At 31.7% G+C, this 19,141-nt stretch overlaps 2 protein-coding genes across 10 annotated transcripts; one reads left to right on the forward strand and one right to left on the reverse strand.

Moving 5' to 3' along the window:
- Positions 1 to 6,658: 6,658 nt before the first annotated feature.
- On the forward strand, positions 6,659 to 8,785 carry LOC107921296 (glycine-rich RNA-binding protein 4, mitochondrial). Of its 7 annotated transcripts, none has more exons than XM_016851173.2 (6): positions 6,659 to 6,821; positions 6,979 to 7,188; positions 7,330 to 7,398; positions 7,475 to 7,584; positions 8,225 to 8,290; positions 8,489 to 8,785. In XM_016851173.2, exons 2-5 carry the CDS (start codon positions 7,092 to 7,094, stop codon positions 8,273 to 8,275), a joined length of 327 nt encoding a protein of 108 aa, XP_016706662.1. In that variant the 5' UTR covers positions 6,659 to 6,821; positions 6,979 to 7,091; the 3' UTR covers positions 8,276 to 8,290; positions 8,489 to 8,785. The 7 variants fall into 7 exon arrangements, with proteins under 7 accessions (XP_016706662.1, XP_016706660.1, XP_040943737.1 ...); XM_016851171.2 differs by having other exon boundaries at positions 6,661 to 6,821; positions 8,494 to 8,785; XM_041087803.1 differs by having other exon boundaries at positions 6,661 to 6,821; positions 7,478 to 7,584.
- A 905-nt stretch (positions 8,786 to 9,690) lies between these two features.
- On the reverse strand, positions 9,691 to 12,242 carry LOC107922633 (50S ribosomal protein L17). 3 transcript variants are annotated; one of them, XM_016852753.2, is made up of 6 exons: positions 11,890 to 12,242; positions 11,581 to 11,670; positions 11,447 to 11,501; positions 11,141 to 11,191; positions 10,185 to 10,276; positions 9,691 to 10,113 (listed from the first exon to the last, which is right to left on the reverse strand). In XM_016852753.2, the coding sequence occupies exons 2-6, from the start codon at positions 11,592 to 11,594 to the stop codon at positions 10,032 to 10,034; spliced, it is 294 nt and encodes a 97-aa protein (XP_016708242.1). In that variant the 5' UTR covers positions 11,595 to 11,670; positions 11,890 to 12,242; the 3' UTR covers positions 9,691 to 10,031. The 3 variants fall into 3 exon arrangements, with proteins under 3 accessions (XP_016708242.1, XP_016708243.1, XP_016708244.1); XM_016852754.2 differs by having other exon boundaries at positions 11,581 to 11,645; positions 11,890 to 12,239; XM_016852755.2 differs by having other exon boundaries at positions 10,185 to 10,260; positions 11,581 to 12,238.
- Positions 12,243 to 19,141: the final 6,899 nt, after the last annotated feature.

Consider the following 19,141-nt stretch of genomic DNA (forward strand, 5'->3'; position numbering starts at 1 on the left):
GTTTGTTCTTGTTTTTATCGATGATATTTTGATTTATTTGTGATATGAGATTGAACATGCCCAGCATTTGAGAACAATATTTCAGATTTTGCACGATAAACAACTATTTGCAAAATTTAGCAAATGCGAGTTTTGGCTTCGAGAAGTCAAATTTTTGGGTCACATGGTATCGACAAATGGCAATACGAGTGGATCCAAGTAAGATATCAGCTATTTTGGACTGGAAGCCTTCAAAAAATATCACTGAAATCAGAAGTTTTCTGCGTTTGGCCGAGTATTACACATGCTTCGTTAAAGGTTTTTCGATAATCACTTCTCCTTGACGAAGTTACTTCAGAAATGTGTAAATTTTGTCTGGTTGGATCAATGTCAGTAGAGTTTTGAACAATTAAAAGTATTGTTAACTGAAGCTCTGGTTAATTCAACCTGAGTCTGGCAAAGAATTTGTAATTTATAGCGATGCTTTACTTAGCGGTTTAGAATCTGTTTAATGCAGGAAGACAAAGTTGTAGCTTATGCTTCTCGTCAGTTGAAACCTCACGAGAGAAATTATTCAACGTATAATTTGGAATTTGCAGCCGTTGTGTTTGCTTTCAAAATTTAGAGACACTATTTATTCAGAGAAAAATGTCACATCTTCATTGATCATAAAAGCTTGAAGTATTTGATGTCACAAAAAGAACTAAATTTGCGACAGCGCAGGTGGTTGGAGTTGTTAAAAGATTATGATTTGATTATCAACTATCACCCGAGAAAAGCTAATGTAGTTGCGGATGCTTTGAGTCAAAATTCATTATTTACTTTGAGAGCTTTGAACACTCGTTTGACGCTTGTTGATGACGGTTCCATTTTAGCTAAATTAAAAGCCAAACCAATGTTTCTACAACAGATCTGCAAAGCTCGGGAAAATTATCCTGATTTAGTTGCTAAACGAGAATAGATTAGTAAGTTATCGGATTCAAAAATTCATGTTGATACTGATGATAGTTTATATTTCTGAAATATGTTATGTGTTCCAAAAAGTTCAAAAGTTAAACAGAAGATTTTGCAAGAAGCTCACAGTAGTAGTTACTCAATTCATCCTTGTAGTAATAAAATGTACAATGACTTAAAACAGATGTACTGGTGGCCAGGTATGAAGCGAGAGATCTCAAAATCTGTATCAAAATGTTTAATTTGTCAGCAAGCTAAAGTCGAGCATCTGATACCTTTTAGATTGCTACAACCTGTTATGATTCCAAAATGGAAGTGCGAGCGGGTTACTATAGATTTCATGTCGAGGTTACCGTTATCTCCAAGAAAGAGAGATGTCATTTGGGTTATTGCAGATCGTTTGACTAAATTTGCACATTTCATTCCAGTACGTAGGGATTATTCACTTGAGAAGTTGGCAGAGTTATATGTTTTTGAGATAGTCAAACTACATGGTGTGCCAGTGTCGATTATCTCTGATCGGGATCAGTGATTTACTTCTAGATTTTGGAGTAAATTAAATGAAGCTTTGGGCACTAAATTATCTTTCAGTACAGCGTTTAACTCGTAGATAGACAACCAGTCAGAGCGAGTGATTCAAATACTCGAGGATATGCTCTGTTGTTGTATTCTTAAATTTGAAGCTAGCTGGGAAAAATTTCTTTCTTTAGTTGAATTCATGTATAATAACAATTATCATTCAAGTATTAAAATGGCCCCATACGAAGCTTTGTATGGTTGAAGGTGTAAAACACCATTGTACAGGACAGAATTGAGTGAGAAAAAGCTTTTGGGAATCGATTTAATCCGTGAAACCAAAGAAAAAGTGAAAGTGATACGATATTTTTTGAAAGCTGCTTCCGACCGTCATAAATCATATACTGATTTGAAAAGAAAAGACATCCAATTTCAAGTTGGCGATAAAGTATTTTTGAAAGTATCGTCTTAGAGAAAAGTTCTCCGTTTTGGCTGAAAAGGAAAGCTTAGTCCTCATTTCATTGGTTTGTATGAAGTTATTGAAAGAATTGGGTCGGTAGCTTATCGTTTGGCGTTATCGTCAAAATGAGAGAAAATTCATAATGTTTTCAACGTATGGATGTTGAAACGATACAGACCTAATCCCTCGCATGTGGTTTTTCCAGTTGATGTAGAAATACAACCTAATATGTTGTATGGTGAGGAACCAGTTAAAATTTTGGCTTGGGAAGTTAAAGAGTTAAGAAATAAATGTGTGGCATTAGTTAAGGTTCTTTGGAACCATCACAGAGTTGAAGAAGCTACCTAGGAACCGGAAGCGTCTATGAGAATGCAATACCTAAACCTATTCTTTGGTAAGATTTTCAGGGACGAAAATTCCTTTAGGGGGAGTTGTAACAGCTCGTTTTCAGTAGTGTCAGAAATAATAGTTTTGGGACCACAACTCTAATAAACGAGTTACTAAATATTATTTATTTAATATTTTTGAGTATTTATTAAGTTTATATTAAAATTTGGTTAAGAAATTTTAAGGTTTAAATAGTTAATTAAGTAAAAAAGACTAAATTGTAAAAGATGCAAAAGTTGATGTTTATTAGTTAAATGAGTTAAATAGATATGGAAAGGAAAATTAACGGACTTAATGGGTAAAAATACCATGTCTTTAGTTAGTGGATAAATATGGATTGGTTTTGATGTAATTTTAATGATTTTAAAAGGTTAAGTTAGTAAATAACTAATTTGAAATTAAATTAAAAGATATAAAAATAGTATCATCATCATCATCTTCCTTTTCTTTTTGTTTTACAAACCAAATACCATTGTAGAGAAGTGAAGCTTTCTTCTATGGTGTTTTCTTTGCATGGTATGTTTTTTAGTTCTGTTTTTAATGATTTTTATGTTTTTGTTATCGTTTTAGCTTAATCTAGCTAACTTAGGGTTCAATTTGTAAAATTGTTAAAATTTTAGGGACTTTCCATGAATGAATGTAAGTGTTTGTGAATTTAGTTGATAGATTATTAAGGTTGGTAGTTAAATATAAGTATTTTGTTAAGTGACTTTTGATAATTTTAATGTTCAGGGACCTATTTGAGAAATAGTGAAATTCAATGAAAATAGGGTGAATTGATGAAAGAAATGGTTTGTAATAGACACTAGGAAAAATCGGCTAGCTTGGTTTTTCATTGATTGTGGTTAATTTGTGAGTTTCAGGTTTAGGGACTAAATTGCATAAAGGTTAAAATGTTGGGGTAATTTTATAAATTATTAATAAAAGGGGTTTATAAGTATAAATTAATTATATAAGTGCTGGGACTAAATTGCATAAACGACTCAAATGGACACAAATTGAGGAAAAGTTAAGGTCTCGGAGTAGTCGTCGACTTTGTTTTTGCAACTGTTGTAGTTGAGGTAAGTTCGTATAAAGATTAAACTTATTAATTGAAGTTTTGAATGTTGTATTTCTTTTTAAATATTATTCTATGAATAATATAGATTGATAGTTGTACAATGCTTTTGGTATAATGGATTATGTTGTGATACCTATTAAAATGAATGTTGTAATTGAAAAATGTGTATTTCATGAAGTATGTATGAACTAGTACAATGCAATGTAAATAAGAGACTTGGATATGTAAAATGGTCCTCTTTGAACCTTGTGAATACTTAAGATACCAATGACATGCCATTAGGGGTTATACGGTTTCGGGTGTTGGTCTTGGATGTTCTACCGATGGCTGAGGTCCTGCATTTGTTGCGAATTCTCTATAGCTCGTGTGAGCAGCATCATGTAATTTAACATTCCAACCCACAACTCGTATGAGCAGACCCATTTCACAACTCGTGCGACAATATACAGTTACATGATATAGTCACAGCTCGTGTGAGCATTTCCTGAGTATCCAATGACATTCTATTTGGTTCAACGGGTGATTAAGGTTAAACCGAATGTATAGGTTTATGAAAAGGGTTATGTTGTCATAAGATGATATGGAAAATTTTGGTATATGTATTTAAATTGAAAAGGATGTTTACAAGTTCTTAATGGATAAAACATGTATTTGAAATAGCTGTTAAGAGATGTTACATGCTTAGCTTGAATTTATGTGCTCATCTATACAAGTATTAACTTTCTAAAGTGATGTGTTTAGGAAAGGAAAGTTTTCTCATGAATTAATGAAACTATGCTTGAATTAATCGTATTATATTCGGTAAGTTTAAGTTTCCTTTATACGAGCTTACTAAACACTAGTTGTTTATATAGTTATTTCTTTTGTCTTGTAGATCATCGGAAAGATCGATTAGTTGGAATTTCGTCAAAGCTCAATGAAACTATCCATCCATCCATCATTTTGGTAGTTTTTGGTTACTTTGGCAAATGGTTATAAATGGCATGTAATAGGGCTTTTAAGTAATTGAAATTCACATTTAGGTCTTTTAAATTTAATTTAAGGTCTTTAAGTGTATGTTTTCCATGTTTAATAAATGATTTGATTGTTTACATTTAAATTAATAATGGTAAGTTTTAAGTTGTTAATTATTTCGTTATTTGATGTAATACTCCATAACTCTAATCCGACAATGGAGACGGGATAAGAGTGTTACACAGCAAAAGCTAGAAATGGTCATTCAAGAAAATGTCCAAAAATTATATCAGACCTTATGTGAAGTAGAAGGATTAACTGAGGATGAACGCTTTCATGCATTGAGAAAAATTGTAGTCTATCCAAAGCAAATGCTGGTTTTCTTCAATTTACCTTCTTCTGTGCAATTGGATTGGGTGAGAAGATTTATTTCTACCCATTAAAAACCACGGTTGTGTTGATGGTGTTGATGATGTTTTGATAACTTTTTGTATATGTAAATATTTGGATGGTATAATGACACAGACTGGAATGGGTGAGAATGCCACGTATTGTTGTAACTTTTTGATGCTATAAAATTTAACATATAGATTATGGCATATAAGCTAATGACATCATGTAACTTTTTGTTAATGTATGAACATTATGTTTGGATGTAAAATATAATTCTCAAGCTATTTATTACTTCTAATCTTTTGTTTTTTAGTTTAGAGGATAATTAAATTATTTGTTTTGCTAATGATATTCTATCATATTAAATATGCATTGAAATTTAAAAATAATAAAGTAGGCTATATATTATTTTTATTAATTCATATTTTAATAATAATTATATTAAGAATGTTATTAAATTATATATTATATTTTTAAAAAATTATATTTAATGATAATTTTATTAAATATATGATTAAAATATTTGTTTTTATTAAAATATATTTGATAATAATCCTATTAAAATTTAATAACAATAACAATAATCATCTATCTAAAAAAAATTTATTAAAGGTACTCTGGTCATTTCAATTTTTTTTCTTATGTTATTACATCTCTATTCTATTTAACCAAACACAAGAATATTATTACTGTTCTATTTGATTCCATTCTATTCTATTCAATTAAATAATTGAATTACTAATTACAGTTCATAATGAACCAAATGTAATGTTAGTGTAGCAAATTTTATAAATATTATTTTAAAAATAACTTACAACTTTGAGCATTAAAGCCGAACTTTGTAGCTTTAATACCATATTTAATAAAATATTCTGTTATTTTTTTTATTAAACAATAAAGACAATTAAAAATCAATTAAAAATAATAAACTATTTTTTATTATTTTTATAATTCTTTATAAAATTTTAATAATTTTACTATAGTTTTCTAAAATTTTTATAATACTGTGTAAGTAAAAAAATTAATAATTTTATATCACCACATCAACGAGATAAATTATATGGTTCTTATCATATTTGGTTCTTTTTTGATACAATATATATAACTATCCATAGTCCTTTCCAACCCTTAAATCGGAGGATAATGCGCTTCAGCACACTCGAACTTACATCCTTTGCACTGGTAACGATGCCGATGTCAATAAAGCTAATACTCAATTTATATTCTTTATATCCATTTTATTGTTTATATTCAAGGTTTATTGTTGTTTCTTCTAATAATAACGTTTTTAAGATTCGAATTTACAATCTCCCTTAAGAGTGCGATGTATCTTATCACTGTACGCATGGCTTGTTAGTTAAGCATTGAATATAAGGGTATTCAAACAGTCAATTTGATTAATACTCGAACCGAATTACTATTAATCGAATTATCCGAAATGTAAGAATATTTAATCGTTAACTGAACCGAAACTTTTTTCAAATACATTAACTAAATTGAAATATTTCAGTTAATTCGGTAGATTAACCGAATTAATCGAAATTTATATATTTTTATCTTTTGGTTAAAAAAAGTATAAAACATATAAAAAAATACATTGCTAATGTTCATTTTCTTTTATTTAATAGTTCAAAGAACTTTAAATGGAGGTGAAAATAACAAATAAAAAGTCTTGAAAGTTAACAACCAAGCACTACATAAGTCTTGAAAACAACAAATATTTTGGTTAATTGGTTAATTTGATTAATTACCTGGTTTCAAACTGAATTAGTCAATAATTGAAATTGTAAAAAATCATTAACTGACCTCCGACCGAACTGTGAACATCTCTAATTAAATATACTAAATTCCTAGTTGGTAAAAGAGAAAAAAAACTAAAAAAAAAAACTCTAAGTTTATACAATATAAAAAGAGGCTTCAAAACAGGACCCATCAACGCCTCTTACACGGCCCATGTAGATAATGTTGAGTTTATTGGGCTATTTTGTCATGCTTCTGTCTCCCCAGCACCAGCCCTAGAAACAATCCGTCTTCTTCACTCTGCCCATCATAAAAACCATGCCCAAACCTTAACTCGCCTCTTATCTATCCACGCGCGGCAGCTATTTTTCCTTCCAGGTAACAATCTTATTGGCGGTGAAATCTAGATAAAATCAATCTTGTTTGGAAGGATGGATGAAGTGGGTTTTTTAGGGAACCGGAGTCATGTTCCGTTTCAATCCATTTCCTCCCCCTTTGGGCTTTCTCATTTACGTTCAAAATTGGTAATAATAAGTTTGCAGGCCAGATATTTGATGGAATGCTTATGAAAGTTTAATTCTCAACTTGGTCGTTGAGTGCCTACTTGTCAGCTCTCGACCGTATCGTCAGATTGAATCATATGAAGTAATGCAGGCCATAAATGGGATGATTCGTGTTCTTCATAAAAACTCATTAGCTAGATCACTCTGGGCTCGCAATTCTTGCTCAAAATTATTCGTTGGAGGTCACAAAATTCTATTACTCTTTTCTTTTTCCTTAGTATTTAACCTGCGATATTTTTTTGAGTCTATGTTGAGAACTATCGCAAGAAATTAGCTTATTTTACCATTATATAATTGATTTGCGATAAGTTTATTAATTGCAGGGCTTTCATATGATACCAATGAGACTGTTTTGAAGAATGCTTTTGAAAAATATGGTGAAATCATTGAAGGTAAATTTCTTGGATACTTGTTTATTTTGACAAGAATTTGTGCTTTACGGCATTAAGAACATGTTGGGGGCTTTAGCAGTTCGAGTCATCGCTCATCACGTGAGTGGGAAATCGAGAGGGTATGGATTTGTGCGATTCACTTCTGATGCTTCAGCCAAGGTAGCTTTTAAGGAGATGCATTCCAAGGTGTGTTTCAAGTAATTAATTCATTAACTCTAGGTTAAATTCTGCTATTAGTGCCTGTACTTTGTGAAAGCTATGGATTTATTCCCTGAACTTTTATTTGATCAATTTTAGTCTACTTTTCAAATTTTGAAATTTTAATCTTGATCCCTAACAATAACAGAAATTTGTTTCGTTAAATTCAACTATTAGTCCTTTACTTTTTATACAATTGTAGGTTTAGTTTGTTTTCTCCAATTGGATTATTCTAAGTCTTTGTACTTTTCGATTTTTGAAAATTCGGTCTTTAACGCAAATGACTGTCGTTAATCTATTAACTAAATTTTTAGAAAATAATACATGGAAATAATAAGCTGACATGATATTATATGATAATATGTTAAAATTTGGAAAGTACATTGGACAAAAAAAGACCCAAAAAAAAGTACACGGAATTATATGATAATATGTTAAAATTTGGAAAGTACATTGGACAAAAAAAGACCCAAAAGAAGTACAGGGATTAAATCCACAACTTTTACCGAGTACAGGGAATAATAGCAAAATTTAACCATTAACCGTATTATAACTATTACCTCGTATATTTGTAATAAAGGAGCAATTGGGTTTTGATGTATTTTTTACGTATCATGGTTGTTTCTAGGTACTGGACGGTAGAAATATTCGAGTTGAATTCGCATGCAAGAACAGTTGATGTTTCTCATTAGAGGTTTGGTTTCTTCCATGGCGATAGTTATTGGTTTTCATTTGTTAAATTTAATCGAATATCTTTAGAGAAAATTTGCATTTTATACTTTAGATCCTTGTAACTCTTTAGAAACGAAATAGATCTCTCGACCAATTAGTTAATGCTTGAATGATCTAACTGCATTGTGATGTTCTAGACATAGCTCATGTATTATTTTAGCGTAGGCAATGGCCGGTGACAGTGGTTGCGGGTTGACTGACGCGCTCTGCTACATCTCGGATCTGACAGTAAACGCAAGTGCAGATGCCACCACTGAGCTTGTCCAATTCTGGTCTGACACCGACGAACCAGCAACAATTTTGGCCTTCCAATATTCCAACCTCCTCCAGCTCATGCTCAGAACCATCACATGATGCCTCCTGTGTTTTGGAAACTATTTTACTCCTTAACGAGAATAAATAACAGATTCGTATCTCGAAACTTACCTCAAATAGATTCAATCACAAGATTAATTAAGACCTGCTGATGCTTTTTCTTTCGTTTTTTTTCCTTTAAAATAAATGGAGCTTCAACTCAAGCAAAAAGAAAAGGAACTGGAACGTAGATGAAGAAATTAATGAGAGTTTTCTTTTCCCTTTTACAAAGTCGAAATAAACAAGAATTAAGTTTTTTTTTTCAATTGAAAGAAAACAAAAGAGATGGGGATTGAAGAAAAAGAGAACGAAAGTGGAAATCAACGTAAAAAAAAGGGAGAAATAAAGCAGAAATCAAAGGGGGGAAAAGAAACCGAAAGAGCAGCTTTGAATTTTTGCTGAGAGAAATATAAGTAGAAAATGGTTGCAATGGGGGAATTGTAAACAAAAATGAGAAGATGAAGAGCTAAGAAACAATGTATGCTGGAAACTTAATTGCTAATTCTTATACCCACTTTGATAGGGGCACATTGGACAACAAGAGCCAACTTGACGAGGATCCTCCATTGGGGATGGTTTGTAAAAGTAACATTTGGTTGAGTACGCCATATAATGACCCTTCAATTAGAAACATTCGTGATTGACCTTCTGTGAATCCTACTTTAACTGGTGCTTTATCACAGACGCCAGTAAAGAACATGACCTTTACTGGTGCTTTATCACAAACGCTGCTAAAAAACATGACCTTTAACGGCGCTTTTATCACAAACGCCGGTAAAGAGTATGACCTTTAGCGGCGCTTTTATCACAAACGCCACTATAGAAAATGACTTTTAGCGATTTTTTTCACAACCGCCACCATTAAAGAGCATGATAATTAGCGGCGTTTATGGAAAAACGCCACTAACTTTAGCAGATTTGTAACATTCAATTTTCATCCATATACAACCCTTCTTGTAGCATAAATCTAACCAAAAACAACAAATCAAAATAATACTTCAAATTCAAAGAAAGATATATGATATAAATTGATAACTGAAGTATAATTCAAAATATTCTTACAATAATGTTAAAAGTTAAAATGTTAAAAATATTCTTACAATAAGAAAACAAATGTCTAAGATGGAAAATTTTGCGACTGCTGAAACATCTTCATCATATTCTAAAGCTGTAGCTGGAGTGCGTCGTACTTTTTGAAGAAATTCAGCTAAAAAGTTTCAGTTAATTGATTTAGAGCTGAGCTTGGTTAATTCAGTTTCAAGTTTGGTTTTTGCATGAGAACTAATACAGGCATAACCATTCAAGTTTGAAGAAAAATGGGCTTGCAGTTAGCAAAATAGATAGTATTATTACTCTATATAGGCCATTGGGGCAACATCACCAACTCGGATGCGAGTTCGAAGCAGTCTTGTATATCCACTTGCCCTGTCTCTGTAACACATTGGATTAAATCAATATGACAACCATAAATAACAAAGAAAGAAATAGGTAAGAGAATTCACTTGTATCGATATGCCAGTTCTGTAAATAGCTTGTGAATAACATCATCTTCTCGGACAAAAGCAGCAGCATGCCTTGCTGCAAAATGTGAACCCTTGAAGAATTTTGAAACGAAACAAGGCAATGTTGAAAATCAAATTTGATCAAAAGAAATACTAGCATAATATAATGGCAGAGTTAACTCCACCTCCCCCCTACTTTAATGATAGATGTCAACAAAATACATGTATTAATTTGCAAATGGATAATCTTTTAATACTTAATGACCATAAACTCTGCTGACCATCACATCATTTTTTGATGCCCTATGAAGAGATGTCTGGTGAAACAACTAAGAAAGGTTCCACATGCCTACCTAGGATGTAAAAACCATAAACACCTGAAACCAGACCAAGACCATTAATCATCATCCTACATATTCCCTTGAACCGTAGATTAATGTAACAAACAAGATATAGGAAACAACTACAACATGACACATCCAAATTTGCAGTTAAAATAGTTTGACAGAATGTTCCAGAAGGCGACTTATATGAGAATTTCATGCTATTTTAACATTTTCCCCATTAAGATGGCAATAATTGGATACAGGACATCAACACTACGTATTTCGCAACAAAACATCAGGACAATTAATCCTTAGTGCTTCTGTTATTTTAGATTTACTGTTAAACCTAAAATGTTTCGCTTTTACCAGTGCAATTCTGTTTCAAACAAGTTGTGAAACTATGAATTACTTCAACACAGAGGCAATAAATTGACAGAACTTAATTTACTTAAGTAATTTCTAGAGTGAATATCAAGACCAAATAGACAAATGCCACACCACCTAGAAATTAATGGAGTAACAACACACATTTACTAACACAAAACATTAACCATGTCACCATTAGAAAGGAGGCAAAATTTTCCAATGTTGCCCAACCATGGAAACACTTGTTAGAATTGATTAAAATACCTCTTTCCCAAGCTGTACCATGTTATCACCAAGTCGCCGAATCTCCTTTGCCTGTAACAAAATAAGCAATAAAAAAAAGTTAATAAAATGTACAATCCACTTACAGTTTAATGCTAAAAGAAACAGGAAATTAGATAAATTCAGGTAAAACAAATAAAACACAGATTTAATGACTCAGTTAAGAGAAACCCAACAACAGAAATAAGGACTTAAAAGCAAAGGAACTAGAAATATTAATCAATATAACAAAGTAAGGAAACGCATCAAAACCCTAGGAAATCAAAGACATGCTTAAAAGAAAAGAACCTTGGCAACAGTAGTTTCAATGCGCTCGTGCTTTACCAACTGGGAAACCATTGTTTTGCAATTGAAGAATAAAAGAAACAATATAAAAAGAGAAAAAAATCAAACAACCAATTTTATAAAGGAAAATCAAGAACCTGAGCATGGACATGCGATGACCAGTGGGTCGATTAAGCTTCTTGAACTTCGATTTTAAATGAGCCTTGAATGTCCAAAAAAGACAATAACTATGTAAAAAAGACAAAAGGATGTAACATGTAAAGGCCAGTAACCAATAGAAGCTAAATGAACACTATTCGTCAAACTAAAACCAATACATGTGTTTCGATGGATAATTAAAGCACGATCACTATTTCTAAGCATTTACCACTTCTATAGAGCTCTTTTGTCATAAACAAGGCATATAATTAAAGTAAATAAATCGACCATAAGGGTTGCCTTCTTACCACAGTACACGAACTGTCTGGTGTACATACCCTCAGCGGCGACGAATAGTTCCTTCTGCTTCCTGTAACGGAACGGGTGACGGAACACGACGCGAGCTAAGGGCGTATCGCGGCCTAGGTCATAGATAACATCGGTGACGACGCTTTTGAGGTAGCCGTTTCGTTCACCGAAGTTGAGGCTGCGAAAACGGGCGAGACCCTTGCGGTGGTAAGTGTGGGCCTTGAAGACGGAACCCACACCCTTATGCTGAGCTCGAATGACACGACCTATTTGGACGGCTGTAAGAACTCTTTCTTGGATGCGGCAAACAGTAGTGAAATAAGGTAAGGGTTTGGAAGAAAATCTAATAAATAGATTATCCCGGCTAAGGTTTCTAGGATCGAGATTTGGGCTAAAAAGGAGAAAAAGAAATGGATTTTGGCAAGAGCCAACTCAAAATCACCATTTTCAGCCCAATAACCCTTTTATACACTAGGATTTTAAATCAGCCTACTTTTTTTCCTAAGCACATTTTTCATGCTTAATATTTTGCCCAAATCCTCCCAAATTTGTAGCGGGCCTTCGGGCCTAGACGGGTAATCTGACCCATGAACAGGTCTAGTTGCGTATTGCCCTTAACAGTTTTGTCTAGTAAACCACGAACTTAGTTATTTATTATTGGCATAATGTAAAATTTAGCCCTTAATATTACATATTTTATCAATTTGGCCCTTATTCCTTTTTTTAGTTAAATTTGACCTCAATCTTTTTCAAATTTAACCATCAACCTTTTGAAAAAGAGTCAAAATGACTTTTCTTCAACAAGAATACTAACTAAAATGTTAAATTTTTAAACATGACAACCTACATGATAGTCCACATGTACTTCATGTTAATTTATTAGAATTTTTATGAACTTTTTATATATATTTTTATTTTGAATTTAATTTTTTTATTTTCATAATTTTGAATTATTTATTGACATTAAATATAATACAAATGATGTTATGTTAGCATGATGTGAAATATATTTTTTGAATTATATATGTATTAATACTTTTAATAATAGTTATATATTATTTTATTATTTTATGTATTAATAATATATTAATTTATTTTAAATAATAAATTATTTAATCAGTCATATACCCAAAACACTTTAAAATTATCTTAAATAATAGTATTTTAATTTTTTCCATTTTTAACATATGTTTTTCTATGTTTTTACTTTCAAATTTTTTCTATGTGACATTAATTTTTTCTGAAGATTTTAAATATTAAATTAAAAATAAACTGTATTTTAATTAATATATAGAAACTAGTTAAATAATAAATAGAAGAGGATGAAAGAGTGCATGAGTTGTCGAAAAGAATACATGATGGCCACTTGGATGATGGGTGAGAATACATGGAGCAAAACTGCGCCGTTTTGTTTAAAATCAGACCCTAAACACTAAACCATAAACCCTAAGCCTTTAGACCCTAAACTATAAACTTTAAACCCTAAAACCTAAATTCTAAACCCTAAACCATAAACAATAAAGATTAAACCATAAACCTACACCATAAAACTATAAACGCTAAACTCTTAACACTAAATCATAAACCTTAAACCTTAAACCCTAAATCATAAACCTATACCCTAAACCTTAAACCCTAAATATATATTACAAGGGACAAAAGTAATTAAAAAAGAATCTTATTGCTTACCTAAACGCTAAAATAAATTGATTTTTTATCATTTTATCAAAAACCCTAACCCTTAAACCCTAGTAACCTAACCCCTAAAACCATGAACAATACTAAGACCCTAACTATAAAATAATAAACCCCAAACCATAAACTATAAACTATAAACTATAAACCCTAAACTCAAAACTTTAATCCCAAAATAATAAACATTATATCATAAACCTTCAAACCCTAAACCATAGACATTAAATCGTAAATACTAAACCCTAAAATAAAATAATTTTTTTACGGCATTTATACCAAAAACGCCGCTAATGCCACTAAAGCTCAACAACAAACGACGTCGTTTTCTCAACTTTTTTGAGGCATTTTGCGAAAAGCGCCGCTAATGCTCGATCTATAGCAGTTTTTTTCCACAAGTGTCACTAATTCTCGATCTATTGCGGCATTTTTTTATAAAAGTGCTGCTAATGCCACTAAAGCTCAACAACAAACGACGTTGTTTTGCTCAACTTTTTTATGGCGTTTTTCCAAAAAGCACCGCTAATGCTCTATCTATAGCAGCGTTTTTTGACAAAGCGCCGCTAATTCTCGATCTATTGCGGTGTTTTTTAAAAAGCGCTGCTAATGCCACTAAAGCTCAATAACAAACGACGTCGTTTTGCTCAACTTTTTTGCGGCGTTTTTCAAAAATCGTCGCTAATGCTCAATCTATTGTGGCATTTTTTAAAAAGCGCCGCTAATGTCACTAAAGCTCAACAACAAACGTCGTGTTTTGCTCAACTTTTTTGTGGCATTTTTTGAAAAGCCCCATTAATGCTCGATCTATAGTGGCATTTTTCGAGAAGCACCGCTAATGCTTGATCTATAGCAGCGTTTTTCAAAAAGCATCACTAATGCTTGATCTATAGCGGCGTTTTTTAAAAAGCGCCGCTAATACTCGACCTACAGCGACATTTGTTTTAGAAACGCCACTAATGCTTGACCTTTTGCGGCGTTTTTGTCATAAACGCCGCTATAGCTCTAACCTTTTGCGACGTTTTTATACTAGCGCCACTAATGTACAACTTTTACGGCGTTTTTGGTTCAAGCGCCGCTATAAACGCCGTTAAAAACCTGTTTTGCTGTAGTGTCTGGAATTTTGTTAAAAGATTCAACACTCCCACCATGATTAAAATGGGCTTAAGTCTTGAGACAAAATAAACAAATTTGTACCTAGGGGAAATTTTTGGGTACATTTCTCGAGACATACCATGGGTGTCTAGAGACATACAGGGTAAAGTCTTAAGACATGACCCTAGTGACCAGGGACATGGAAGTCAGTAGCCAAAATTTGGTTTTAGAGGTCTCGAGTCTCAAGACATGGAGTGTCTAGAGACATACAGGGTAAAGTCTTAAGACATGGCCCTAGTGACTAGGGACATGGAAGTCAGTAGCCAAAACTTGGTTTTAGAGGTCTCGAGTCTCAAGACATGGGCTCCATGTCTCGAGTCTCAAGACATGGGCTCCATGTCTTGAGATAACTTGCTTATGTTGATATTTTAGCTAAAGATTCGTAACCTAACCCTGTATTTGACCATATTTAACCTTGGAGCATCGTATGTGGGTCTATTTGAGTTCAAATTTCACCGTGTTATTATGTAAGCCTCCAATGCATCAATTAACATGTTTTGACTTTCAAATTTTGTGAGATATGATTGTTTGAACATTCATTTGTATTGCTCTGACAACAAATGTGGCGCTTTACATTCGTTCGTCTTTTGTCTTTCGAACTGGTGTAAGGTGTTACAATCCAATTGCCAAGATTGTCATTATTCCAAAAAAAAAAGTTTATTTTAAATGAAGAATCATCATTTGATTCACTAGTAATTATAAAGTTAGAAAGGTTAAAATATGTTGTTAGTCCTTGTACTTAGACAAAATTTGAAATTCAGTTCATGTACTTCATAGGTTAAAAATTAAGTCATCTTACTTTTCTAATTTGAAAATCTTAGTCCAATCGTTATTAGTATTTTCTGTCAAAATTTTCCAAATTAACATGATTAGATTGCCCTAATATGATGTTGCATATGATTGACAAAAAATAAATATGTTAAGTTGACAAATTTTGACAAAAAAACTACAAACAACAATAATGATTGGAATTGAATTTTTCAAATTAAAAAAGCAGGAGGATTGGAATTTTTACTTTTAAAGTATATAGACTAATTCTTATATTTTGAATAATTACAACGACTAATAGAATATTTTAACCAATTATGAAAAGTAGGTGCATCAAATATTTATAGTTTTGAAAATGCTACCATTTTCATCGTCAATCACCACTAGAAGTGTTTATGAGTTGGTCTGGGTTTAAGCATGATATTAACAAATTTTATACTTGCTTAATCTCAACTTGAAATATGATTTTAAATATTGTCTAAACTCGCTAATATTTGTAAATGATTAATTCAAGCGCATTTTAGACTTACACATATTTTTTTATTTTTTAAAAAATATTTATATTATTTATATTTAATATTTATTAATTTTATATTCTATTTCATTTATTAAAATTTTATACTTAGACAACTTAATACTTTTTTAATATTTACATTATAACATTATATAGCACCAAAGATCTAATTTTTGTGTGTTATAAATTACATAATATATTAAAAAAATATTATGTAACATATTATAAACTTAAAAAATGAGTTGGGCTAAGTTAGGCGTGAGCCTTAAATGTTTGAAACCAAGCTCCTCCTATACTTTAAATGAACTTATTTTTTTGCCTAAAATTATTTTTTACTCTAGGGTACGCTACACTGTAGGTCATCCAACTATTACTCCTTTTCTTTTTTGGTCACCCAACTACCAATTTTTTTGGTCACTCAACTATTGCTCATTTTCCGTTTTGGTCACCCAACTATAATTTTCTTTAATTTGGTCACCCAACTAATCGAGATTGTTGCCACACCCCAAAATTGGGCCTAGAAGTTTTGAGGGTAAAATGAGGATTTTAGCTTTAGTGTGCTCGGGAATTTTGTTAACATGGTATTCAAAAATGTATTTGTTTATGGTATTTAGAAAATCCAATCAATTTTTGAAAATAATTTTAAAAAGGTTTTTAATTTTGAAATAGGGACTGATTTGTAAAAGGGGAAAAATTCTATGTGTTTATGAAGCAGTTAAACCAAAACTTTAAAATCAACCTAATATCTTTCTCTACCTACAAGTTTCACTTTATTTTTCTTCCCATTCAATTGTCTTGCCGTCCATTCCTCTCCCAAGTCTCTCCCATTCAATTTTCTTTTACAAACTTGATTCCTTTTGATTTCTATCATCACCCAAGCTATAAACCTCCATAAAATATCAAGAAAAACACCCAAAATCACCATAGATTTCTCCATTGTTAAGTTTTTGGGTTTTTTTATCAAACACTTAGTTTTTCGTCATCTAAGGTAACGATTCAACTCCTAAATAGTTGTAAATGTTATTTAGTCTTTAAAACTAATTTTTTAGCCATTAAATCGCATGTTTTGGATAAAAATAGAAAATTGGCTTGTTAATGGTGGATTTCGAGATTTTGGATAAAAATATGGTTTTAAAGTATTTTTAAATTAGTTTTGATGTGATTAAAAGGTTTCTAAACTTACTTTAAAGTTTCGTTAAGAATTTCTAAGGATTTAATGAAATTTCAGAAAATTTCCATAAACATGTTGAAAAAGTCGATACCATGAATTGAGTAGTTTAGCGTAGATTGAAGGTTGAGAATTAGTCGTAGATGAATAATTAGATGAATAAAACTCGTTTTAGGCAAAAATGTTAAGTGTAGATTGAGATATTTGGATTTCAAGTTGGATATGTTAAATGTTTCAGTTCCATGAGAGCATAGCTTAGGCTTATGTTTTTGATTGCTTATGGTGAGTCTTTAGCTGATTTTTGAATGTATTGTTGTGTGAATTGTTGTGTTGAAGTTCCGGATTTGCTAGGACCATCTATAAGCTAGGAAATACTAGTTTTAGCTTTAGGCATTTCGGCGGAAGTGTATTGGTAAGTGTTTGAAATAATTGCTTGTGGACATGATTCAACACATTAATTGGGAATTTAGTAGTAGCCTAAACCCCTAATTTAAATTTCGAGTGTAAGCTTCCTTGTACTCATGTTTATCTCGTGAAATATGTGCTTGTATTAATGTGAAAGTGTGAATTGAAATGAAATGCTATATATGTGTTATAAGTTCATGATTACTGTTGTAAAAGAGTATATGTAAGCATGTCATACCTGCTAAGTGACAGTGATAATATTGTGCAAACGATGCAAATGTGCCGTGATAGTAAACCAAAATCGGTAAGTAATATGTGTGTTTAAATACGGATATTTTGGCCTTGTAATTCTTGAGACCGTTGGATATATGATTGTGTGTTCTCACCTATATGTATATGTGATTTGGGTGTTGAGGCCCTGGGACATGTTTGGAGAGATAAGGGAATGTGAGCTACGCTCCATTCAATGGGACATGTTTGGTATGTTGGAGAGTGTTAGCTTTATGCTTTACTTTTGTGACATGTTTGACTCTATAAGTATATATGGTGTGTTGGATATTTATGTATCCGATGAGTGGTGATAGAGCCCACTTTTACGTTTCATAGCTCAAGTGTCAAATTATCTATAAATATGTTTATATGTATTGAGATGTATGCATGAAAGTGTATGTGATGACTTAGTAAATAAACTGTTAAATGTGCACAAGTAAGTCAAATATGACAATAATGTTGAGACTATCCTAACTGTGCTATGTATGTGTTCTACTAATGCTTGATGACATGTTTGCATGGTAGTTGTTCTAGGCATTCACTGAGCTTGTTAAGCTTACCCACTCTTTTTAATCTATTGTAGATTAGTAGCGTTTCAGTGTGAGTAGCATGGTTCTAAAGGGTTGATCCAAGCGAGTCTCTAGTAGCACTACATAGGTGATTTATTATTTGTTTATGATTTGAGAAATAAAGGCAACGTCGTAGAACTATTGCATAAATGTTGCCATGATGTTTTGGTTATTTCCATATCTTATTAATTCATGGGATTTATGGGTTATTTTCATCGCTTGTTTACTCAGACATGTTTTTGATGATTGAACTGTTATTGTGGTCATTTTGATGTTTATTTAACGAGGTATTAGTTACATGTTCAATGATTTATGATTGGGATGGATTATTTATCTTATTATGATGTATTTTTGGTGTCTGGAGTAGAGGTATCAATATTCGGGTTTTAAAAATGATACCTTTATGATATTTTGTTGTGTAGGAAGACAATATTTTAATTTGGTATCGATACCTTATCGCGAGTATCGATACTCTGGGTAAAATAATCGGTACTTTAATAAATGTACCAGTATTTTCTAGGATTTGATTTTTAGACGAGAAATAGAATGATGTTTTGGTACTGATTTTCCAATTGGTATCGATACCATTTAAGGGAAATATCATACCTTTGTTTTAGTATAAATACCTACGTGACTTGTTTTGAAATTTTGCTAAATGAACCCTATGCATGTTTAATTATATTTATAAGACTATTTGATGCATGTTTATTATG

Source organism: Gossypium hirsutum, chromosome D01 (genome assembly GCF_007990345.1).
Source record: "Gossypium hirsutum isolate 1008001.06 chromosome D01, Gossypium_hirsutum_v2.1, whole genome shotgun sequence".
Classification (NCBI taxonomy): Eukaryota; Viridiplantae; Streptophyta; class Magnoliopsida; order Malvales; family Malvaceae; genus Gossypium; species Gossypium hirsutum.